The sequence below is a fragment of the Babylonia areolata genome, chromosome 7 (assembly GCF_041734735.1).
Source record: "Babylonia areolata isolate BAREFJ2019XMU chromosome 7, ASM4173473v1, whole genome shotgun sequence".
NCBI classification, from domain to species: Eukaryota; Metazoa; Mollusca; class Gastropoda; order Neogastropoda; family Buccinidae; genus Babylonia; species Babylonia areolata.
In genome coordinates this window covers 51,489,145-51,511,644 of record NC_134882.1, presented here as the reverse complement: position 1 = coordinate 51,511,644, position 22,500 = coordinate 51,489,145, and the positions used below count along the sequence as shown (strand labels likewise).

Sequence of the window (22,500 nt, the reverse complement as noted above, 5' to 3'; positions counted from 1 at the left end):
TGCTCTGTTCTATTTTGTTCTATTCTTACTCTGCGGGGACGGCCTGGGTAAGGATATGGATATGGATGTCCGGGTAATGGTCTCGGCACTCTTCGCCATCCTCGGAACCACCGGTTCCGGATTATCCTCAGTGCTGATGAACTGGCGACACAGGCCACCAGCAGAAGGCCGCACAGCAGGACTGTTGAGGCCTTCATCTTCAGAGCTGCTGCTGGTGCTGGTGCTGTGTTGAAATCACCGAGCAAATCACTGCTGCCTGTGACTGAAGAAGAGCTGGCTGCCTTATTTATGGAAGTCCTTGTCTCCGTGTTTGTCTGTCTCCTTCTCTATCTGTCTGTCTTGTCTGTCTGTCTGTCTGTCTGTCTGTCTCTCGACGTCTTCCACGCTTATTTATGCTGTCCCTGTCTTTTTGTTTGTCTCCTCTGTGTGTGTGTGTGTGTGTGTGTGTGTGTGTGTGTGTGGGTGGGTGGGTGGGTGGGTGGGTGGATGTGTGTCTCAACGTCTTCCGCGTGTATTAAGTCAAACATACACACGGGCATTATGCATGCTACACATGGATACATACACGTACACACACACACACACATGTACAGAGATACAGACACACACACACACACACACACACACACACACACACACACACAGAGTTCCACACACAGAGACACACAGACACACACACACAGACACACACACGCACACACACACACACACACACACAGATCCACACACACACACACACACACACACACACACAGTTCCACACACAGACACACACACACACACACACACACACACACACGCATATGAGTGCCCGCGCATAATATGAGACTACAGGTAATACAAAGAGCAGGTCACTCCTTGAACTCGAAACGGAGACAGAGAACGGGATTTACATGTAATCAGCCTCTTCCAGCAAAGCGCAGTATCTATAAACATAGCCAAGAACTTCCAGTGATACGAATCGTCAAAATTTCGAAGTTGTTTTCGAAACATATCGATCGTATATCAGATTAATAATTCATACTTTTTTATTTACTTTTAGAAACAATTTTGTGAAAATAGAAGGAATTCGGTAATGAAAGATTCGTTATCACGGGCGCAAGGTACGCAAGTGGATGATTTCTGCTCCTTCGTTACTAAAATTATCATACTTACTTCCTGTTCAAACTGCGGCGTTGCGTAACTAAGATTTTGGCGGCATTGTGTTGGAAACGGTTGTTCTCTTAGTGCGCGGTTAACTCTCTCCATACGAACGGCGAAAGAGACGACGTTAACAGCGTTTCACCCCAATTACCATCATCAAAATATTGCAAGCGGAAGGCTCTTATACTGAAGAGGTGAATGTTGACAAACAATACCACAATTCTGACGACGGAAGCTAAAGGTTGGGTCATTCAGACACCCACTGAACATCCGAGGGGTCTGTGTAGAGGAGAAGAGAGGACTGGCCGTACTGAGTGAGTTAGCTAACAAGGAAAGGAAATTTGATTCAGGAACAATGCAACTCGCATATAAGCCAGCAACGAAAGCCGTCCCCTAAAGACATACAAAACAAGAACAACCCGCAACAATAATGTTATTCACATCAGTTATTTCATGTAGCGCGTATGGACAACTCCAGAATGCTAAAGGCCGTCTTCTACGGCGAACTGCGTGAAGGTAAACGCAGCGTTGGAGCTCCACGCAGACGCTACAAGGACCAACTGAAGCAGCAGATGTCACGTAGCGAAATTGACCACCACAGCTGGGAGACACTGGCAGCAAACAGATCTGCCTGGAAAACTTCCACCAGGAAAGCTGTCAGGAAATTTGAAAAGGTCAGGACACAGACAGCCAGGGAAAAACGCGAGCGGAGAAAGGAGGCATCATCTCAAGCTCACCCCTCCAGCGACCAGCCAACCTTTACGTGCGCCAGCTGTTCCCGACAATGCAAGTCCAGGATTGGCCTGTACAGCCACCAGAAGGCTTGCCTCACCCGGACTAGAACTTCTTCCCAGTGATGTTCGGATACGAAGAAACTGCCATCATTTCAAAGAATACGCATCAGCGAGACAAAACAACAACAACAACTGTGATCTTCAACAAAATAGCTAACACGCTTTACATACCAGAAAGAAGACAAGCGATGGACGTCACTTCTGATGGTGTCTGGATGAAAGTGGATAGAGGGCGGAGACTGACTGCGGTATTTATACCCTGTTTTCAGGTGTTAATTACCCACCTCCAAAACGGAAGCCGACACCTCGATCCACGCTTCCATTCACAGGAGACAACAGAAAAAAAGCTGTCATTGTCGTTCGCGCCTTCGCCGAATGGGACAGGACAGGGGCCGTTATTCACCATGACAAAAAAAAGAAGACCCCCCCCCCCCCCCCCCCACCCACCCCCCAAAAAAGCACCATACAGATCGCCACATGTTGTGTCCTCTCACGTCAAGTCACACACGGATGCACACCTCATAATTTATGTCATTCTATGCATCTGCGGCCTCTCTTTATGGTTTGTGCATTTGCGGGGGTTGCGTTAGATATGCCTGTGTCCGGTTTTTTGTGTTTTTTTTTGTTTGTTTTTTTTTTGGTTTTTTTTGTTTGTTGTTTTTTTTTGGTGGTGGGAAAAGAAGAACGGAGGGGAAGAGAGTAGGGTGGTGGAGGGGGGGGGAGCTTTTCTATAACAATGATGACAACAACAACGATAATAATATAAATATAGTAATAACAACAATAATAGTAATAATGATGATAACAATAATGATGATAATAAATGATAATAATCTTGATAGATGATAATAACAGCGATAACAATATTTATGCCAATAAAGTTAACCCTATCACCGCCACTGAACTTAGAGTGCAAAATTCCCTTCTGCTGTAAACACATAAAATATGGTGTCTAAGAATAGCTGGGGATTCCCCCTGTGATGTGTAAAGACATGGCCTATCCTACCACCGAAAAAAAAACAAAAAAACAAAAAAACAGCAGTAGGTTCATGGATAACAGACCCATGATCTGGTCACCCTTCAGTGACATGGGTCCTCTACCTAGCTGCTGCATGAATGCGAGTTGGGCAGCGATAGGGTTAATGATGATGAAGTGATAGCACCAGTAACAGCAGGAACAACGATGATAACAATAATTATAAAGATAGCAACAACAACAACAACAACAGTGATGATGATGATGATGATTACTACTACTACTACTACTACTGCTGCTGCTACTACTACTAATAATAATAAGAATGAATGAATAATAATAATAATAATACAATATTTTATATAACACATTTACATGCAAATCATGCTCAGTTGCACCGAACAATGTAAAACCTGACAAGTGTATAATGTAAACACTCTCTTGACCGCAATGTTACAACAGAATCAAAAAAAAGATTGTGTTTTCTAAAATTGTTTTCAATAATACTGAAATTCTGGAATGAAAAAAACACAGTTTATTTTCTATATAATATTGTCGGGATGACAAAGACTCTTCATATTCAAGCGTAAAATACGTCAACTTGATAAATGTTATGGTACTTCATTCTAATAAAAGAACAGTACAGGAACCTCCATGTCAAATCTAACACACACACACACACACACACACACACACACACACACACACACACACACACACACACACACACACACACACACACACACACACACACACACACACACACACACACACAAGCACAACTGAATATACCAGTGTTGTGTGTGTTTCCTGGCAAGATTGTTAGTGTATGAACATCAATGGAATAAAAGAGCAGTTATACACTGTTGTTCTTGCACGCAGGATTCTAGACTCACAGCTTCTGTCTACCCGTTTTCTGTTGAAGTCGTAAATAGGGTTAGTTCCATCCATGAAAATTACCTGACGAAATCTGTCTATTTAATCCGCGATATAACTCTTCAAAACGTTCTTGTTTCTTCCCTAACAACCCGCTCACGTTTCTGATTGTCAAGTTTTTGTTTATTTAATCTTCTTTCTACCTTTTTTTCCTTTTTTTCTCTTCTTTTTGTTATTACTTGTTATTACATATTTGTGAAATTTGGACCTTTCTTCCCGAGGGGAGCGCGTCGCCAGAGTGCAGCGCCACCAGCAAGTGGATTTTTCTAGAGAACTTTGCCAGTAGGGACAACCCTTTTGTTGCCGTGTTTTTTTTTTGGTTTTGTTTTTTGAGTGCTGAGCGTATGGTCCGCTGTTTATCAACGTCCCACCCGATTGTCTGGCACCCAGAACACCACTCAGGGTATGGTGAAGAGGGACAGGAGGGGGTGGGGGTGGAGGGATAAAAAATCCCGGTCCGAAAAGTTTAGGATTCCAACCCGATGGGCGCTAGCTTTTCAGTCGGGTGCTTTACCATTCGGCCACCCACCGTTCCACAACCCCATCACTCATCTTTTGAGCATCAGCAGCTCAAAACTATATTCTGCACGACCTGGACCCCCCCCCCCCCCCCACACACACACACACACCAAAAAACCGAGAAATAGACAGAAAACAAACACGTATATAACATCCATATGTTTTCAGTTACGTTACCAGGATTTACGATGGATGTCCTCATCCATGTTCATTATTGTGCTTTGCATTATATACCGGATTTCTGTGTGTGTGTGTGTGTGTGTGTGTGTGTGTGTGTGTGTGTGTGTGTGTGTGTGTGTGTGTGTGTGTGTGTGTGTGTGTGTGTGTGTGTGTGTGTGTGTGTGTGTGTGTGTGTGTGTGTGTGTGTGTGTGTGTGTGTGTGTCTGTGTGTGTTTCTCTGTCTCTGTCTCTCTCGCTCTCCCCTCTCTCTCCCTCTTATTTCTCTCTTGTTTTTATTCATACAATACTTTCTCTATTTTCGTTTTGACTGAGATTTGTTGTTGTTCTTGTTGTTGTTGTTAGGGTTTCTGTTATTCAGCTTGGTTTTTTCCCCCAATTCATAAGCACAGTACGACAAACAATCACATTTACTTCATGAATTTCGATTATATTTCGATTTTTGGTTTCTTTGTTTGTTTGTTTTGTTTTGTTTTTTTTTTTTTTTTCTTCTTTTGTTGTTGTTGTTGTTGTTTTTGGGGTGGGGGTGGGGGTGGGTGGATGGTGGGCGGGGTAGTGGGTGGGGTTACAAACTTAAAACTCTCTGCCTTTTTCTGTCCAAAACAATTCATCTCTTTCATCCGTCTAGACAAATATGTATACATGTTTCTTTCCGAACAGTCTTTTTTACGGAATCATGGTACTCTATTCCACGCCATGTATTGTTTGAATGTACATTTTACATTGATGGTGGGGTGGATGGACTCTTTAATATGTCGTGTCTGATATGCAGGTATATACATGCTAGACGTTTTGAAATGCTTTGGACTCTCTTCTTCTTCTATTTCAATTTTGTTATTTGTAGAGTTGGATGGCTGTTTAAAGCACACACACACACACACACACACTCTCTCTCTCTCTCTCTCTAACAGACATGCAACTTTTTTCTAACGTGTTTGACCGTTTATTTATCACCCCGCCATGTAGGCAGCCGTAATCTGTTTGTGTATTGGTCAGGCATGTCCTATTTGGATTTTTTCAAAGTATTTGTGGAGCATGGATCACTCCGGATAAAGTATTTCCTATGAATCTGAAAATGAAAACAAACCATGAGGCTTTTGTGTGTGTGTGTGTGTGTGTGTGTGTGTGTGTGTGTGTGTGTGTGTGTGTGTGTGTGTGTGTGTGTGTGTGGCTGTGTGTGTGTGTGTGTGTGTGTGTGTGTGTGTGTGGCTGTGTGTGTGTGTGTGTGTGTGTGTGTGGCTGTGTGTGTGTGTGTGTGTGTGTGTGGCTGTGTGTGTGTGTGTGTGTGTGTGGCTGTGTGTGTGTGTGTGTGTGTGTGTGTGTGTGGCTGTGTGTGTGTGTGTGTGTGTGTGTGTGTGTGTGTGTGTGTGGCTGTGTGTGTGTGTGTGTGTGTGTGTGTGTGTGTGTGTGTGTGTGTGTGTGTGTGTGTGTTGTTCTTGTTTTTCGTCTTTTTTGTCGTTGTTATGGGAACGAGTATGATGGGAGGTACGATTCCATTTATGGGCATTTTTGACTCACTTGTGTAAACAAACTGAGTCTATGTTTTAACCCGGTGTTCGGTTGTGTGTGTGTGTGTGTGTGTGTGTGTGTGTGTGTGTGTGTGTGTGTGTGTGTCCGTGGTAAACTTTAACATTGACATTTTCTCTGCAAATACTTTGTCAGTTGACACCAAATTAGGCATAAAAATAGGAAAAATGCAGTTCTTTCCAGTCATCTTGATTAAAACAATATTGCACCTCTGGGATGGGCACAAAAATTTTTTTAAAATGAAGCCTAATTATATGCAAACTGCATTTACTGTTATATTTATATTTTTTGTATTCTCTAAACTTGGCACTTTGATCTGATATTCTGACCCAACAACAAGACCAGTCATTATTATCATTTTTGGTTCAAACAGGAACTTCTTTTGCTAAGCATGGAAGTTTTATTTATTTTGCAAACGTTTTGGTGTAGATAGTAAAAAAGGGAAATTACCCTGTAATTAATGCTAGGGGAGTTAATTTGCTTTAAACTGATCTTTCTCATCTTAAACATTACATAAAAAGCTTGGATTTTTTAAAAAAGTGTATCACAAGTGAGTCTTGAAGGCCTTGCCTCTCTTGTTTTTCCATAGCAATCACTACCATATGTGGAATAGTATATCTTATCGTAAAACGTAAAAAAGTAGTTGTAGTAGTAGTCGTCGTCGTCGTCATCGTAGTAGTAGAAGTAGTAGAAGAGGTAGCAGTATTGTGGTTGTTGTTTTCGTTTTGACGTTGTTTGTTGTATTTATTATCGTACTATCATTTTTTCATCTTTTTTTTTCCATATATTGTTACCATTATTCACTTGTGCAAGGTGTGCTGGTGGTGTGATTCTTGCTCGTGGCTGCTGCAGGTGATAATGGCTTTCTGATGGCAGCACTGATAAATCACACCACACATCAGAGAGAGAGAGAGAGAGAGAGAGAGAGAGAGAGAGAGAGAGAGAGAGAGAGAGAGAGCGAGAGAGAGAGAGAGAGAGAGAGAGGGAGAGAGTACAAACCCCAACACCCTTCCCCACCACACACACACACACAACCTCCACACACACACACACACACACACACACACACACACACACAACCTCCACACACACACACACACAACCTTCACACACACACACAACCTTCATACACACACCCCCCCCCACACACACACACAACCTCCTCACACACACACACACACACACACAACCTCCACACACACACACACACACACACAACCTCCACACACACACACACACACACACACACACACACACACACACAACCTCCACACACACACACACACACACACACACAGACACACACACACACACACAACCTCCTCACACACAACCTCCACACACACACACACACACACACACACACACACACACACACAACCTCCACACACACACACACACACACACACACACACACACACACACACACACACACACACACACACACACACTCCCTCTCCTGTTGCGCCCTTGTAAACACGTAAGGTCTCCTTTTGCATTGTTGGATTGCTGTCTGTCTCTGTCCTCGCCTCTCTCTCTCCTCGCCTCTCTCTCACATCAGTAATAAAGCACCTATAACTAGCATGCAGACACTCGCACGCTCATTCACCCAACGAACCATCCACTTGCACACACACACACACACACACACACACACACACACACACACACACACACACACACACACACACACACACACACACACACACAGAGGGTGTGTGCGTGTGACAGACACCGAACAGAAAAGAAGGACGTTTTTATATATAAACTATTTGAGTTTATTATACAACGGCATTTATCACAACACCATGGCACAATGTTACAATATAAAAAAAAAAAGCAATAACTAAAAATAAACGATAATTATGCATGATAACAATTACCATCCTCATTAAGCTAAGATCTAGCAAGCTATCGTAGTCACGCAACAATTAGGAGCTCACTTTTGACTTTTGACTCATGCTGTGAGAAGGAGAAGAACTTATGACATAAGATATATATTATAGGTATGTTTTCACTATCGCTTCGACCATCAATTGATTTTAGAACTGAGATTCATATCAATAGTAATCCCACATTTGCGTCCATTTTTAAAATCGTTTTTTTAAATTTTGATTTATTTCTTTTATTGTCATTTGGATGATTGGCACAAGTCAGCTGTTTAAAAGACGAATTTTCAACAAGTATAACATACACCAAGATACGAACTAGCCATTTCCAAAACACAATATGAACAGTATTTTGTCATCTTTTAACAATTCCATCAAAATCTGAAGACTGTGTATACGCCTCACTGGAATGGTGAAACACGTTAATTAATCAAAGCATCTGCCCAAAATAAGGCAAGTCCAGTGCATGATAATTTCTTCTGAATAACAAAACAGGTGACAACATCTATTCCAACACTGGCTCATTTAACAACCCTGTTTGCTCTGACACTCCATGACCGTTCCTCACTGGAGCTCCAGCACTATCCCACACCCTGGTGCTAGCGACACAGAAGTCAAGGCCACTGTCTTACCCTTGGCAAAATGACCTTCATTAGCTGCCTCAGAAGTGACCAATCTGACCTTTCCTTGACCCACGTTAACTGGGGGGCCGGAGAAATCGTGCGAAACGGTGGTGTTTCCAAAGTTGATGGCCACCAGAAACTTTGGGTAGCCCACCGCAGAGCGAAGGTAGGAGAGGATGCTGGGAGTGACGTCAGCAAACTCAAAGAACCCGTATCGAAAAGCGGGTTCGTCTCTCAAGGTGGATAACTCTCGGTATACCTGGATGTTGGTAACGTTTGTGGAATTTCTCTGATCCTGAAAAAAAAGGAAAAGAAATAAAAAACGAAATACAAAAATAAAAAAGAATGGAATGGGATAAAACAAAATATAATCAACTGTAAAGTTCGTGGTAATTCTCTTGTCCTGAAACATGGAAAGAATCTGTGTAAATTAAACGAAAAATGAAATAAAATACGGTTAAGAAAGGAAATATAAAGACACAAACAATACAAAATAGATGAAACAAAGCAAGACAAGACATGATGCGATACAGATAAAACGAGTTTGATAAGGTGTCTATATGAATTGCCAACGAGCGCTACATTGTATTAAATCCCATTGAAACATGTATTCATGAACAAGTGATTATAATGTTTCTGATGATTTGCTACAAATGTTGTTTTTCTTCTTTCTTGGTGTTTTTTTTTCCTTTAATTTTCCATTCATTTTGAGTAATTAATGAAAAAAAGGAACACTGTATGCTTGCCATTTTGCTTTCAGTAGATATTATCCATTCCTTCCTTCCTTCCTTTCTTCCTTCTTCTCTTTGTATCATCGTTCTTTCTTTCCTCACATCCTTTCTTCCTTCCGTGCCTACTTCCTTCCTGTCTTCCTTCCTTCCTTCCCTCTTTCCTTTCTGTCTTCCTTCTTCCTTCCTGTCTTCTATCATTCATTTCTTCCTTCCTTCTTTATTTTCTTCCCACCTTTCTTCTTTCCTCTATTCATTTCTTCCTTCCTTCTGTCCTCTCTTCCTGTCTTTCTTTTTGCTGTTCTTCCTTCCCTCCTTTCCTTCATCCCTTCCTTCCTTCATATTCTCCTACTTTCCTTCCTTCCTTCCTGTCTTCATTACTTTCCTCCTTCCTCCTTTCCCTCCTGTCTTCCTTCCTTCCTACCTTCCTCCCTCCATTTCTCTCTCCCCCCCGCCCCCCGCCCCCACCCCCCGCCCCCTCCGCCTACTTCCTTCACTCTTTCTCCCTCTCATCACAGTTTGGGTTTCACCTGCACATTCCGGGTGGGGTAATCCGGGTTGAGGGGTAGCCAGGTGGGGGTGTGGTTGGAGAATCCGGCATTGAGAGTGCTGTCCCATTGCATGGGGCTTCGTTCTGGGTCCCTGGACACTTCCTGGTATCGGTCCTGGGAAACACAAGGAACCAAAAAAAAAGGTGTTTAACTCTCTCCATACGAACGGCGAAAGAGACGACGTTAACAGCGTTTCACCCCAATTACCATCATCAAAATATTGCAAGCGGAAGGCTCTTATACTGAAGACGTGAATGTTTACAAAGAATACCACAGTTCTGACGACGGAAGCTAAAGGTTGGGTCATTCAGACACCCACTGGACATCCGAGGGGTCTGTGTAGAGTAAAAGAGAGGACTCGCCGTACTGAGTGAGTTAAAGAAAATGAGAAGGATAAGAAAGGGTGCAGGAAGATAAAGCCTGCAGGTTAATGAAAGAAACAATGACAGAAAATAAACAAAGAGAACTATTTTTTGCTCCATTAAAAAAAAAAAAATCCTTCATAGATTTCGTCGATAATTTTTCAGAATGCGTTTCTTTTGTTTTTTCTTCTTTTTTTTTCTTTAATTCTGCTTACTTTTCTTTTCTTTTCTGTTCTTTTAACTCATATTGGACTCTTTTTACATTACTTTGCACTTCCTCAGCCGTCCTTATTTGTCATCATTTTCTTCTTTGTAATATGTTTTGTTTCGACAAGGTTTTGCGTCCTGGGAAAAGGCTCTTCATTCCAATTTTCCCTGCTCCAACCAAGTTTGAATGCGTACCTACCTTCGTTTGGAGGGTAGGAGAGGATTTGGGCCCCACCTTCTTAAGCTGAGCCCTTGGCACAGTGAACAATATGAATGTGGATGATATTAATTCACTGTCCTGATGGCCGTAGAAGACTATGGGACCACAATACAACTTTAAAACTTTGACTCCTACAACCCCCCACCCCCTACCCTCCACCCCTCCCTCCACCACCCCCTCCCCCCCCCCCCCCCCCCCCCCCCCCCCCCCCCAGCCACTCACAGGCCCATAGTTGATGCCTGCAGGATCCTGCGTGTCGTTGTAGGACACAAAGATATCCTCCATGCCGATCTCATCGCCGTAGTAGGTGGTCGGGGTTCCACGCAGCGTCAGCAGCAACAAGTTCAGGGCGTCCACGTACTGCTGACCCATGCGAGAGGCCGCTCGGTGGTTGTCGTGGTTGGACAGCTGAAAGCAGGCACCAATTTCCTGCCGCCTGTAGCTTAGATCATGGATAGACATAAGCTTACAATTTGGGCCAACAGCAAAAGTGAGAGGCTGTGTGATCAAGGGTTGGAGAGTGACATAGAGAGAGAATGGACAGAGAGTGACATAGAGAGAGAGAGAGAGAGAGAGAGAGAGAGAGAGAGAGAGAGGGAGAGAGAGGGAGAGAGAGAGAGAGAGGGAGGGAGAGAGAGAGGAGAGAGAGAGAGGGAGAGAGAGTGGGAGAGAGAGTGGGAGAGAGAGGGGGGGAGAGAGAGAGGGAGAGAGAGAGAGAGGGAGAGAGAGAGAGAGAGAGATAGGGGGGAGAGAGAGAGAGAGGGAGGGAGAGAGAGAGAGGGGGGAGGGAGAGAGAGAGAGAGAGAGAGAGAGAGAGGGAGGGAGAGAGAGAGAGGGAGGGAGAGAGAGAGAGAGGGAGAGAGAGAGAGAGAGGGAGAGAGAGAGAGGGGGGAGAGAGAGGGGGAGAGAGAGAGAGAGAGGAGAGAGAGAGAGAGAGAGAGAGAGAGACAGAGACAGAGACAGAGAGAGAGAGAGAACGAAAAACACAGTACATAAACACAGGCAGACAGACAGACAGACACATTATTATATCACAGGTAGCTGGTAGCAAAGTGAGAGCTGTCTGCTCAATGGTTTCTCCTTTACAATGGGCAGTCTTTTACAGACTTAGTCTTTTGTGAAGGAACTTCGACTTTCAAACTAGGAGGCAAGACTGCACCGGCTCTTAGTGCTGTAGCCTTAGGAACTAGCTGGCCTATGGAAACCATCCCCAACGCCGACTGTCCTAAAACTGTCTTGTCCGAGAGAGGCGGGATGTAACTCGGGCAAGACACTCTCTTCTGCTGTTCTGAGAGTTATATTCAGAAACACGACTGACTGTCATACATAGAGTGTTGGGCCTAGAGGTAACGCGTCCGCCTAGGAAGCGAGAGAATCTGAGCGCGCTGGTTCGAATCACGGCTCAGCCGCCGATATTTTCTCCCCCTCCACTAGACCTTGAGTGGTGGTCTGGACGCTAGTCTTTCGGATGAGACGATAAACCGAGGTCCCGTGTGCCGCATGCACTTAGCGCACGTAAAAGAACCCACGGCAACAAAAGGGTTGTTCCTGGCAAAATTCTGTAGAAAAATCCACTGTGATAGGAAAAACAAATAAAACTGCACGCAGGAAAAAATACAAAAAAAAAATGGGTGGCGCTGTAGTGTAGCGACGCGCTCTCCCTGGGGAGAGCAGCCCGAATTTCACACAGAGAAATCTGTTGTGATAAAAAAAAGAAATACAAATACAAATACATAGCCCGGTACATCGCACAGGGACCATAACTGAAATCGTGCGCCTGACTGAAGCCTGCCTGAAGCCTGACTGAAGCCTGCCTGAACATTACAGGGAACGAAGGATTAGTGCATAACGGCCAGCTGGAAGAGTCGGGTTGTACCAAAGTAAGCAGCCTGTTGTGCTCCATAAAGCTTTCAGAGTTTGCTCTCTGACCAAGGATAGACACTTTATGAGTATCACGACCAGTGATAATATTAAACCAGTTATGAAGAGTCGTCCTTGTGGGAGGAGGGGGCGTGAGGAGAGTGTCGGAATGAACGGAGATGGCAGAGTGTCCGTCGTTACGTTGTTGCCACTATAACATTGTAGTAACGTCGTCATCAATACCATCGGTAGTCACTCTTAGCACTAAGCGCATCGTTAGCTTCATCGCCACTGTTGTGATCATCAACATCATCATCATTATCAGCATTGCTACCACCACAACCACCACCACCACCACCACCACTATCACTATCATTATCATTACCATAGTCGCCGTCATTATCGCCGTCATAATCTTTACCAGCATCATACAGTGCATGCAACTGAATGTTTCAATGTTCAGTGAAGGAACAGCACCACAGCAGTTTCCCTTTCTTTAAAATTGGTGAAATAAAATGTCATGGTCTTTGACGGGTGTGGTGATCTAATGGTCAGAGCGCTGGATTCTCGCCCGGGTGTCCTGAGTTCGATCCCCGTCGCACCCGGTGGGCTAAAGGTGGACATCGTTCCCATCTTCTAGGTCAACATTTGTGCAAAACTGCCAGTTCATGACTCCCTTCATACATATTTTGCAATCGCAAAAAGATCAAATACGCACGTAAGATATCATGTAATCCTTGTCAGCGTCCGGTGGGTTATGGAAACAAAGACATACCCAGCATGTACACCACCGAAAACGGAGTATGGCTGTATACATGATAAGGTGAATAAACATAAATGAACATACACGTATTCACCAGATGTCTCCGATGCTGCTGCTTTCGTCCCAAAGGCCTGGGTCTCTGCAAAAGCGTTTTGCATGCACATCGACCTGTTATCAAACAAAGGACAAGAACAGCAACAAAGTGCCTCCGACAGATACGCAGATGGAGCCAGATTCAAACACTCGACTGTTGGCCGCCGTTCTTTCTCTGTCTCTGGACCTTGCGATTGGAATGAACTTCCTCTTTCGCTTCGTCAAGTCTCTACACTCAGCTCTTTCAAGTCTGGCCTTAAAACCCACCTCTTCCCAAAATAGCTTCCCTTGCCTGCCCTTCCTTGTCTTTAGTTTCTACAGTTTTAGAGTTATGCATGCGTGTGAATGACTGGTGCGAAAGCGCTTTGATTTGTCTGTGCACAAGATCCAGCGCTATATAAATACCATTATTATTATTATTATTAATAAACAGACAGACTCACCACAAAGTTGGCCCATTTCCCTTTCGGCACCGCGTCATACTCGGCCTGGATGACGTCACGGATACAGACGGCATCACAGTAGTTGGCGTTGAGCACGTGAAGCTTGTTGTCGAGGGAGAAGATGAGGTCGAAGTTGAACGGTATGTCTGCTCCGTAGTCGTAATACTTCCTGCTTGCTTCTGGGTTCGCGTACAGCTCCACGACCATAAATCTGAACACACAGGTATCGAAGGTGTCCGATTTTAGGAGGCGTCTTCTTCTTCTTCTTCGTTCGTGGGCTGCAACTCCAACGTTCACTCGTATGTACACGAGTGGGCTTTTACGTGCATGACCGTTTTTACCCCGCCATGTAGGCAGCCATACTCCACTTTCGTGGGAGGTGGGAAATGGGAGAGAGAGAGAGATATATAGAAAGAAAGAGCACGAGAGAGAGGGAGGGGCAGGAGTGTGGAAAAGTAGGGGCAGGGGGGTGGGGATGAGAGGTGGGAAATGGGAGAGAGGGAGAGAGAGATAGAGAGGGTGGATGGTAGGCGGAGGGGGGGGGGGGAAGGTAGGGGAAGGGGAGGAAGGGTGAGAAGGTGGGAAATGGGAGAAAGGGAGAAAAGGGGGGGAGGAGGGGGGTCAGTAGGGAAAGATGGGGGTGTGAGAGGTGGGAAAGGGGAGAAAGGGAGAGAGAGGGGGGGGGGGAGGAGGGGGGGAGGGGGGTCAGTAGGGAAAGATGGGGGTGTGAGAGGTGGGAAATGGGAGAAAGGGAGAGAGAGGGGGGGGGAGGAGGGGGGGGGTCAGTAGGGAAAGATGGGGGTGTGAGAGGTGGGAAATGGGAGAAAGGGAGAGAGAGAGGGGGGGGGAGGAGGGGGAGGGGGGTCAGTAGGGAAAGATGGGGGTGTGAGAGGTGGGAAATTGGAGAAAGGGAGAGGGGGGGGAGGAGGGGGAGGGGGGTCAGTAGGGAAAGATGGGGGTGTGAGAGGTGGGAAATTGGAGAAAGGGAGAGGGGGGGAGGAGGGGGAGGGGGGTCAGTAGGGAAAGATGGGGGTGTGAGAGGTGGGAAATGGGAGAAAGGGAGAGAGAGAGGGGGGGAGGAGGGGGAGGGGGGTCAGTAGGGAAAGATGGGGGTGTGAGAGGTGGGAAATGGGAGAAAGGGAGAGAGAGGGGGGGGAGGAGGGGGAGGGGGGTCAGTAGGGAAAGATGGGGGTGTGAGAGGTGGGAAATTGGAGAAAGGGAGAGAGAGAGAGAGAAAGAGCACGAGAAAGACATATAGAGGGATAGAGAGGGGGGAGGGGGCTGGGGGGGGGGAGGGGGTGGAAGGATAGGGAAAGGTGGGGTGGGGTGTGAGAGGTGGGGAATAGGAGAAAGGGAGAGAGAGAGAGAGAGAAAGAGCACTGATGAGAGATGAAATTATGAAAAAAGAAAAAAAACAAAAAAACAAACAAACACAGAAACAGACGGAGAGTATTGAGAATAAAACGATGGACAAGAATGAGGCTGAGGGTGGGGATGTGAGGCAGAGAGTGAGAGAGAGAGAGAGAGGTGGGGGAGGGGGGGGAGAGAGAGAGACAGACAGACAGACAGCCAAATACAGAGATAGACAGACAGAGTGACAGAGAGAGAGAGAGAGAGGGAGAGCGAAAAACCCAGCATATAAACACAGACAGACAAATAATGTTTCTAAAGAATACAGACTTGAAACAAAATTCGATCTTCTCAAGAAAAAACTGAACATAGAACTAACATGTGCAGACTTCGCATAAGCGCACATGGTTTCCAAATAGAAAGAGGCAGATTCACAGGCACAGAAAAAAGAAAAAAAAACATGCAAGAAAATGCAAAACATGTGGTGTATTAGAAAACGAAGATCATTTTCTAGACAAATGTATAAGATATAAATACTTGCGAAAAAGTTTTCTTAACAGATATAAAGTCTGAATTCACAAATTTTGATGATATTGATACAAGGCGTCAATGGTGTAATTACGACCCCGTACAACCCTAACTGGCAAAATTCATTTATCAATGTTTCAAAGAACACGTCACGGTTTAATTAGAACTCCTTACATTTGGGTGGTGGATTTTTTGTTTTGTTTTGTTTTGTTTGCTTGTTTTGTTTTTTGTAACCCTTTCTTGTTGTGTCTATGAACCTTTCATTCACGGTTTTCATGACAAATAATTATGATTCTGATTCTTCAAACACACACACACACACACACAGAGAGAGAGAGAGAGAGAGAGAGAGAGAGAGAGAGAGAGAGAGAGAGAGAGAGAGAGAGAGAGAGAGAGAGTGAGAGAGAGAGATACACAGATATACATTTTTTATACACATACGCGGGTTCACATGCGCCAAAAATCCCCCCTTCGATGTTCATATCACATCTCTCTCTCTCTCTCTCTCTCTCTCTCTCTCTCTCTCTCTCTCTCCGTAGTATTATAATGCCGCAGACGTAAATAAAAGACTGCTGTACACAGATAGCATATTATGCAAGTAGGTAGGCAGGCAGGCAGGCGCGCGCGCGCACACACACACACACAAATATATATATATATATATATATATAAATATATATATATATATATATATATTGATGCCAACGAGGTGCAATATACATATTTATTTATATGAATTGTTATATATATATATATATATATATATATATATATATATATATATATATATATATACATATACATTTATATATATGTTGCACCTAGTTGGCATCAAAATGAGAGCTGTTTGTTCAATGGTTTCTCCACTACAGGAAAATCATGTTCATGTTGGTGTGTGCATACGAAACATGGAGATGTTTTGGTCAAGATATTTTTCAAGATGATCTTCTTCTTCTTCTTCTTCTTCTTCTTCTGCTTCTTCTTCTTCTTCTGCTTCTTCTTCTTCTTCTGCGTTCGTGGGCTACAGCTCCCACTTTCACTCGTATGTACACGAGTGGGCTTTAACGTGTATGACCGTTTTTACCCCGCCATGGAAGCAGCCGTACTCCGTTTTCGGGGGTCCACGAAGATCAGATTCTTACCCAGAGAGTGGGGACAGCAGTTGGTGTTCTGGTGGTCATAGTCTGGCACGGTCACACATGACAGTCTACCTACTTGTAGTTGTCGTTGTCATTATCAGAGTCGTCGTAGGAATCCAGCACCTCTCTCCAGCCCTTGACAATCTCCCTGATCTCAGGTCTGTCGTCAGTCAGGTTCTGAACGTAGTGCGAGGGCTCCCACTGTCAACAAAGAGAGCTTGTCGTGTAACATTATTTTTTTCCCCCCCCAATAACCAGTTATTCTATTTAATATATAATAAAGAATTAGTTATTAAAGGCCCCATTAACATTTTACTGCCATTAGTTATTCTTTGTGATATGCATTAAAGATTAAAGACGCCATTACATGTCACAAGCATTTGTTATTCTTTGTAATATACATTAAAGATTAAATTCCCCATTACATTTTACTGTCAGTTGTTATTCTTTTTGATATGCATGAAAGATGAAAGTCTTCTTTTTTAATATACTTTAAAGACTAAAGGTCTTTTTAAATATAGAATATAATAGAATATGTGTTTATTACCAAGTGTACCGGGGTCACAAGGAATATTTGGGGGGGTGGGGTGGGGGTGGGGGTGGGGGGGATAGTACATAACAAGGTACGAACATAAATCGAAAATCATACAGAAACACATATACAACAGAAATTAGGATACATACAAGTGCATATCAATATAAAAACTTGTGCATACTCACACATGCACGCACTGCACACACACACACACACACACACACACACACACACACACACACACACACACACACACACACACACACACACACACACGCCACCCCCAACACACACACACACGTTTGAACAGAAGCCGCATATTACATGTGGATGGGGCTGATGATACATTAAAGATTACATTTTACTGCCAGTTGTTATTCATTTTGATATGCGTTAAAGATAAAAGGTCTTTTTGATATAATTTAAAGATTAAAAGCCCCATTCCATTTTACTGTCATCAGGGTCGTTGCACTCATACCCACTGTATCCAGAGACTCAGCATTGGAAGGCGGGGCCCCATCCTCTCTTTCCTCACTTACATCTTTCCACCATTGTTGTGTGTGTGTGTGTGTGTGTGTGTGTGTGTGTGTGTGTGTGTGTGTGTGTGTGTGTGTGTGTGTGTGTTTTGTTGTGTGTGTGTGTGTGTGTGTGTGTGTGTGTTTTGTTGTGTGTGTGTGTGTGTGTGTGTGTGTGTGTGTGTGTGTGTGTTTTGTTGTGTGTGTGTGTGTGTGTGTGTGTGTGTGTGTGTGTGTGTGTGTGTGTGTGTGTGTGTGTGTGTGTGTTGTTGTTGTTGCTGTTGTTGTGTGTGTGTTTGTGTTGTGTGCGGTTTTTTTTTGTTTTGTTTTTTTCCATCATAATTATTATTTATGTATGTACGCTTATATATATTTTTTTTTTTTTTTTTTTTCTCAAGGCCTGACTAAGCGCGTTGGGTTACGCTGCTGGTCAGGCATCTGCTTGGCAGATGTGGTGTAGCGTATGTGGATTTGTCCGAACGCAGTGACGCCTCCTTGAGCTACTGAAACTGATACTGTGCGTGAGTACATGAATGTGTGCGCACGTGTGTGTTTGTTTGTGTGTGTGTGTGTGTGTGTGTGTGTGTGTGCGTGCGTGCGTGTGTGTGTGTGTGTCTGTGTCTGTGTGTCTGTGTGTCTGTGCGTGTATGTGTGTGTGCATGAACATGCGCGCACGCTTGCGTGTGTGTGTGTGAGTGTGCATGGGCGTGCGCGCGTGTGTGTTTGTGTGTGTGTTTTGTGTGCTTGAGTGTGTGCATGTATGTGTGTGTGTGTTTGTTTTTTTGTGTGTATGTATGTTTGCGTGAGTGTGTGTGTGTGTGTGTGTGCGCGCGAGCGTGTGTGTGTGTGTGTGTGTGTGTGTGTGTGTGTGTGTGTGTGTGTCTGTGTGTGTTTGTGTGTGTTTGTGTGTGTCTGTGTGTGTCTGTGTGTGAGTATGTGTGTGTGTGTCACTGTGAGTCACTATAAGTCACTGTGTTTGTGTGTCCTTGTGTCTGTGAGTCACGCACACAGAGTAGAAAGTACGGTGATGATGTCGAAAAGGGAGCTAACGTGATGCACTTAATGACACATGAAGTAATGCGGGATTACTTCTCTTAGATCAGTCAGGTCACATAACGCGAGGTGTGTGTGTGTGTGTGTGTGTGTGTGTGTGTGTGTGTGTTTTGTTGTGTGTGTGTGTGTGTGTGTGTGTGTTGTTGTTGTTGCTGTTGTTGTGTGTGTGTTTGTGTTGTGTGCGGTTTTTTTGTTTTTTTTGTTTTTTTCCATCATAATTATTATTTATGTATGTACGCTTATATATATATATATTTTTTTTTTTTCTCAAGGCCTGACTAAGCGCGTTGGGTTACGCTGCTGGTCAGGCATCTGCTTGGCAGATGTGGTGTAGCGTACATGGATTTGTCCGAACGCAGTGACGCCTCCTTGAGCTACTGATACTGATACTGTGCGTGAGTACGTGAATGTGTGCGCACGTGTGTGTTTGTTTGTGTGTGTGTGTGTGTGTGTGTGTGTGTGTGTGTGTGTGTGTGTGTGTGTGTGTGTGTGTGTGTGTGTGTGTGTGTGTGTGTGTGTGTGTGTGTGTCTGTGCGTGTATGTGTGTGTGCATGAACATGCGCGCACGCTTGCGTGTGTGTGTGTGAGTGTGCATGGGCGCGCGCGCGTGTGTGTATGTGTGTGTGTTTTGTGTGCTTGAGTGTGTGCATGTATGTGTGTGTGTTTGTTTTTTTGTGTGTATGTATGTTTGCGTGAGTGTGTGTGTGTGTGTGTGCGCGCGAGCGTGTGTGTGTGTGTGTGTGTGTGTGTGTGTGTGTGTGTGTGTGTGTGTGTCTGTGTGTGTTTGTGTGTGTCTGTGTGTGTCTGTGTGTGAGTATGTGTGTGTGTGTCACTGTGAGTCACTATAAGTCACTGTGTTTGTGTGTCCTTGTGTCTGTGAGTCACGCACACAGAGCAGAAAGTACGGTGATGATGTCGAAAAAGGGAGCTAACGTGGTGCACTCAATGACACATGAAGTAATGCGGGATTACTTCTCTTAGATCAGTCAGGTCACATAACGCGAGAGGTGTCTGTGTGTGTGTGTGTGTGTTTGTGTGTGTGTGTGTGTGTTTGTGTGTGACAGACAGACAGACAGAAGGTCTGATAGACAGACAGACAGAGAGGGAGGAAGGCAGACAGAAAGAAAAACAAATTGCTAGTTACCAGACTGACAGTAAGACAAGACTGGCAAGCTGACAGTTAAGGAGAGATGCAGAAACAAAGTAAAGGAGTTCAAAAGACAGAGATAAAAAAAAAAAAAAAAACCACGACAAAACAGAGGCAGACACAGAGAGGGTGAGAGAGAAAGCGGGGAAGGGGGGGGGGGGGTGTGGAGGAGAGAGAGCGGAACACAGAGAGATGAAGAGATTAGAGAGAGGGAGGAAGAGAGAAAAGGGAGAGATGAAAACGAACAGAGAGCTAGAGAGAGAAAGAGAGAAAATGAGAGAGAGAGAGAGAGAGAGAGAGAGAAGAGAGAAGGAGAGAGAGAAAGAGAGAAGGAGAGAGAGAGAGAGGAGAGAGAGAAAGAAAAAAACTGTAGAAATAGAGGAAGTTAGAGACGGAGAGAGAAAAATAGAGGAGGGGTAAGAGAGAGAGAGAGAGAGAGAGAGAGAGAGAGAGAGAGAGAGAGAGAGAGAGAGATAAAGAGAGGGAGAGGGAGGAGAGACAGACTGTACTTAAAAATAGATTTTTAATGGAAAGAAATGCTAGCTTTGTTTCTGTCGTATATTTATAATAAAAACATGACAAACAACAACAACAATACTACTACTACTACTACTACTACTACTAAAACAATTATAGTCATAATCATAATCATAATGTCAAGCATAACAAGAATGGACAAGGCCTACTTCTACAAACACTCCGAATAACAATAATAAAAACAACAATGATAATCATAATCATATTAACAAGCAATAACAACACAATGGACACGGCCTACTTCTACAAACACTCTGTCCAGAAAACTGCTCCATGAAGGAAGGAATTTTGTTGAATGTCCCGTCACACATATCGGTGATTGAAGACATTTTGTTAAAGTATTTATGAATACATCTGAGTATTATCGGTTAGAAGGGGTGGGAGATGTGGATGAATGGAGGGTTGGGGGAAACTGGGCAAATGAGGGTAAAAATGTGGGTGAAATTTGGAAGAACCCCCCCCCCACACAAAAAAACACCTCTAAATACAGTTACAGGAAATTACTTGAATTGTACAAGACATCTGGTATCATGTACAACGCATTGCATCCATGTTACGTATGCACACATAACACGTATCGGGCCAACTGAACAAACACACACACATACACTGAACAATAATGTCAGAGGAACATAAGAGTAAAGCAAGTAACTCACCCACTCTGTACCCGGGGTGCCGCTGTACGCTTGGTCCTGGTAATAGTCTTCATAGACCATGATACGGGTGACGGCATCCACCCGTATTCCATCCACCCCACGATCCAGCCAGAAGCGGAGGACATTCTGACGGGTACAAACTACAGTTTAAGTTTCTCAAGGAGGCGTCACTGCGTTCGGACAAATCCATATACTCTACGCCACAACTGCTAGACAAATCGGCATTTCCCAAGCCTAGAGTGCATGCTTGCATATATATATATTTTTTTTTTTTAACATAATTTTGCCTGAGGACAACACTCTTCTTGCCATATTTGTTGTTGTTGTTGTTTTTGTTGTTTTGTTGTTGTTGTTTTTTTCAGTGCGCCAAGTACCTGCTGCACACAGGACTTCGATTTATCGGCTCATTCGAAAGACTAGACGCTTAGTTTGATTATCCAGTCAAACTTGGGAGAAAGGGCGAGAGCGGGATTCGAACCACACACCCTCACGGACCCTCTGTATTGGCTGCTGAGCATCTTAACCATTCTGCCACCGTCCTCCTTCCTACAAACTACAGTTCTCATTTAGCATTGTGAACAGTGTCATCTAATAATAATAATGATAATAATGTGGATACTTATATAGCACACTATCCAGAAATCTGCTCCAGGTGCTTTACAAAAACACTTTTGTTAACATAACACATTGCATCAATGTTACACACCAAAATGTGACTAAACACACACACACACACACACACACACACACACACACACACACACACACACACACACACACGTTGCAACACGCATTGTCGGCAGCGCAGTTGATTGCCTGAAGTGACACTCCCGACAAATAGTGTCGCCGGGCATAATTGTGTTGGTCGCACGCGACAATAACATATGTGCCGAAGTGCGATAATATTATATGTCGTGAGTGTCAACGCATGAATTATTGTCGCCAGCGACATTATATGCCGCAATATTCATAATCCATGTGTATTCACGATGAATGACTGTGAATGTATGTAATCATTACATGTGTACGTATGTGATCATTGTACGAAGGGTCAGCATCAGCTTAGAATTTCAACATTTGTATTTGTATTTGTATTTGAATTTCTTTTTTTATCTCAACAGATTTCTCTGTGTGAAATTCGGGTTGCTCTCCCCAGGGAAAGCGCGTCACTATACTACAGCGCCACCCATTTTTTGTTATTTTTTTCCTGCGTGCAGTTTTATTTGTTT

The 22,500-nt window shown here is 44.1% G+C and overlaps 2 protein-coding genes across 2 annotated transcripts in view; both read right to left on the bottom strand.

Moving 5' to 3' along the window:
* The window catches only part of LOC143284106 (uncharacterized), a 17,531-nt gene extending 15,364 nt beyond the window's left edge, over positions 1-2,167 (bottom strand). Inside the window, exons 1-2 of the mRNA XM_076590752.1 lie at positions 2,109-2,167; positions 30-223 (exon numbers count right to left, since the gene is read on the bottom strand). Coding sequence (XP_076446867.1) covers positions 30-197 — 168 coding nt within the window. The 5' untranslated portion in view covers positions 198-223; positions 2,109-2,167. The remainder of the gene's footprint in view (positions 1-29; positions 224-2,108) is intronic.
* A 5,685-nt stretch (positions 2,168-7,852) lies between these two features.
* The window catches only part of LOC143284302 (alpha-glucosidase-like), a 29,070-nt gene continuing 14,422 nt past the window's right edge, over positions 7,853-22,500 (bottom strand). The window contains exons 6-11 of the mRNA XM_076591003.1: positions 21,272-21,397; positions 16,905-17,029; positions 13,812-14,022; positions 10,875-11,060; positions 9,843-9,977; positions 7,853-8,879 (exon numbers count right to left, since the gene is read on the bottom strand). Of these exons, the coding sequence (XP_076447118.1) occupies positions 8,526-8,879; positions 9,843-9,977; positions 10,875-11,060; positions 13,812-14,022; positions 16,905-17,029; positions 21,272-21,397 (1,137 nt within the window). The 3' untranslated portion in view covers positions 7,853-8,525. The remainder of the gene's footprint in view (positions 8,880-9,842; positions 9,978-10,874; positions 11,061-13,811; positions 14,023-16,904; positions 17,030-21,271; positions 21,398-22,500) is intronic.